Raw genomic sequence first — 2500 nt, 5'->3', positions numbered from 1 at the left:
CCCTACACACACCCCTACACCCCACCACCAACCATTACCACCACCCTATTGGATCCCCTACACACACCCCTACACCCCACCACCAACCATTTCCACCACCCTATTAGATCCCCTACACACACCCTTACACTCCACCACCAACCATTACCACCACCCTATTGGGTCCCCTACACACACCCCTACACCCCACCACCAACCATTACCACCACCCTATTGGGTCCCCTACACACACCCCTACACCCCACCACCAACCATTACCACCACCCTATTGGATCCCCTACACACACACCTACACCTCACCACCAACCATTACCACCACCTTATTGGATCCCCTGCAATGGCCTGGGTGTGGTTAAAGTAACTACGGATCCCCTGGGCGAGGCTTACATCACATTGAACGAGTGCATATGTCTCACGCGAAGATGTGGATGCTCAGGGGTCATTGCGAAAGTCCAGCACACACACACCTGCAACACCATCCAGTGACATAGACAATGGCGTGTGCACACACACCTGCAACACCTTCGAGTGACAGTCAATGACGTGTGCAAATATACCTGTCAAGCCTTCGAGTGTTATATCAAAAGACGAGTCCACACACACCTGCAACACCTTCAAGTGACACAGTCAATGACGTGTGCACACACACATGCAACACCTTCGAGTGACATAATCAATGACGTGTGCACACACACCTGCAAAGCCTTCGAGTGATTTGGATGCTTGTCGTATGCTTTCGTGCAGCTCAGCGGTTTCCGTCACATCGTAGCGTTCCACTTCGCAGGAAACAGTCTGTGTGCCATCATCCGTATGTAGATACGTATACATTGATCATATATAAATATGCTAGTGTTGAATCCATATATAGGTATATCAAAGTCGATCCATATATGGAGATACGTTTTTGTTGATCCATATATAGACATGTTAATGTTGATCCATATATAGATACGCTTACGCAGATCCATATATAGTTATGTTAACGTTGATCCATATACATACGCTTATGTTGATCCATATATAAATACGTTTTTGTTGATCCATATATAGACATGTTAATGTTGGTTTATATATAGATACGCTTATGCTGATCCATATATAAATTTCGTTAACATCCGAATGTAAATTGTTTCCTTTATGTGTTGCGTATATTGATATGCATATATATATCAGTCATAGAGTTATTCATTAATCTGTCTGTGCTTATGTAAGCGTGTGTGTGTGTGAAATGTATATCAGTCATGGAGCTATTCATAAATCTGTCTGTGCTTATGCAAGTGTGTGTGTGTGTGAATAACATGTATATATCAGTCATGGAGCTATTCATTAATCTGTCTGTGCTTATATAAGTGTGCGTGTGTGTGAAATGCATGTATATATCAGTCACAAAGCTATTCATTAACCTGTCTGTGCCTATGTAAGTGTGTGAGAGAGAGAGATAGAGAGCATTCGATGTGTGCTTGTGTGCTCGAATAACTCTAAGTCCTTTCGCGCTTTTGCTGAAATAGCGTATATCCGTCCCTATTGAAACATACATTACGTGCATATACATATCATGCTGCGAGCTTATGCACTTGGGTAGTACTGACGCAGCAACATCCCACCCAGCACGTATAATTGTAGGATGGTTCAAGAATATGTGCGCAACCGGATGGCATCTCAGACGAAAGCGTTTACGCCATCCGAGGTGTATGGATAGACATACTTGGTAAATGCATACTGCCAGTGATATTGATCAATGGTGGTGTTCATGCTCACAAAAGATACATACAATTACAATATATATTATAGTAACAAAAAGATGTAAGATACAAATGTACCGTGTTAGCAAAGAAAAGTACGACATAAATGCATGTGTATATATATACATATATATATATATATATATATATATATTATGTTATGTTCGTATTCAGAAGCTAGGTTTCTTGATTGTTTGGATTCATGTACTATCCCCCCCCCCTCTCCCCCCCTCCCATCGAGATGCAACGATTCACATATGCGTGTAAGCGCATACATGATCCACTATATAGCTGCTTCCGCATACACGTGCTGGTTAGCTATACCAACCCAACAAACACATGGACATCATGAGACACAAGTACCTTTCGCGCTTCCAACTGTGTCGCCCATTCATAGCCAGAGATTCGCTCGTCCGCCAAAACCCACTCCCACCTATATTAGGCAATGGGATGTCAACCAGCAATTAGCTATCTGACATACAGACAGTGTAGGTGGGGATTTGCTTATACACATTCTTCCTATTGCGATGATACACCGATACTGCTACAGTTGAAAACCGATCATACCATGAAGGTTTTTGTGGGCAGGCGTGTGTGTGTGTGTGTGTGTGTGTGTGTGTGTGTGTGTGTGTGTGTGTGTAGTGTGTGTGTGTGTGTGTGTGTGTGTGTAGTGTGTGTGTGTGTGTGTGTGTGTGTGTGTCTTTGATGGAAATATGAATACGCATATATAAGTTAAGTATAATACATATATATGAATA

General features: G+C 42.6%; 1 protein-coding gene across 1 annotated transcript in view; it reads right to left on the bottom strand.

Moving 5' to 3' along the window:
* Positions 1-2181, bottom strand: part of SARC_10574 (hypothetical protein) — a gene marked incomplete at its 5' end in the record, with an annotated part of 8426 nt that extends 6245 nt beyond the window's left edge. Inside the window, 2 exons of the mRNA XM_014295377.1 lie at positions 696-792; positions 2106-2181. Of these exons, the coding sequence (XP_014150852.1) occupies positions 696-792; positions 2106-2181 (173 nt within the window). The remainder of the gene's footprint in view (positions 1-695; positions 793-2105) is intronic.
* Positions 2182-2500: the final 319 nt, after the last annotated feature.

This window comes from Sphaeroforma arctica, assembly GCF_001186125.1.
Source record: "Sphaeroforma arctica JP610 unplaced genomic scaffold supercont1.1305, whole genome shotgun sequence".
NCBI lineage: Eukaryota > Ichthyosporea > Ichthyophonida > Sphaeroforma > Sphaeroforma arctica.
Note: the sequence above shows the minus strand (reverse complement) of the source record. Positions and strands in the feature narration are given on the sequence as shown.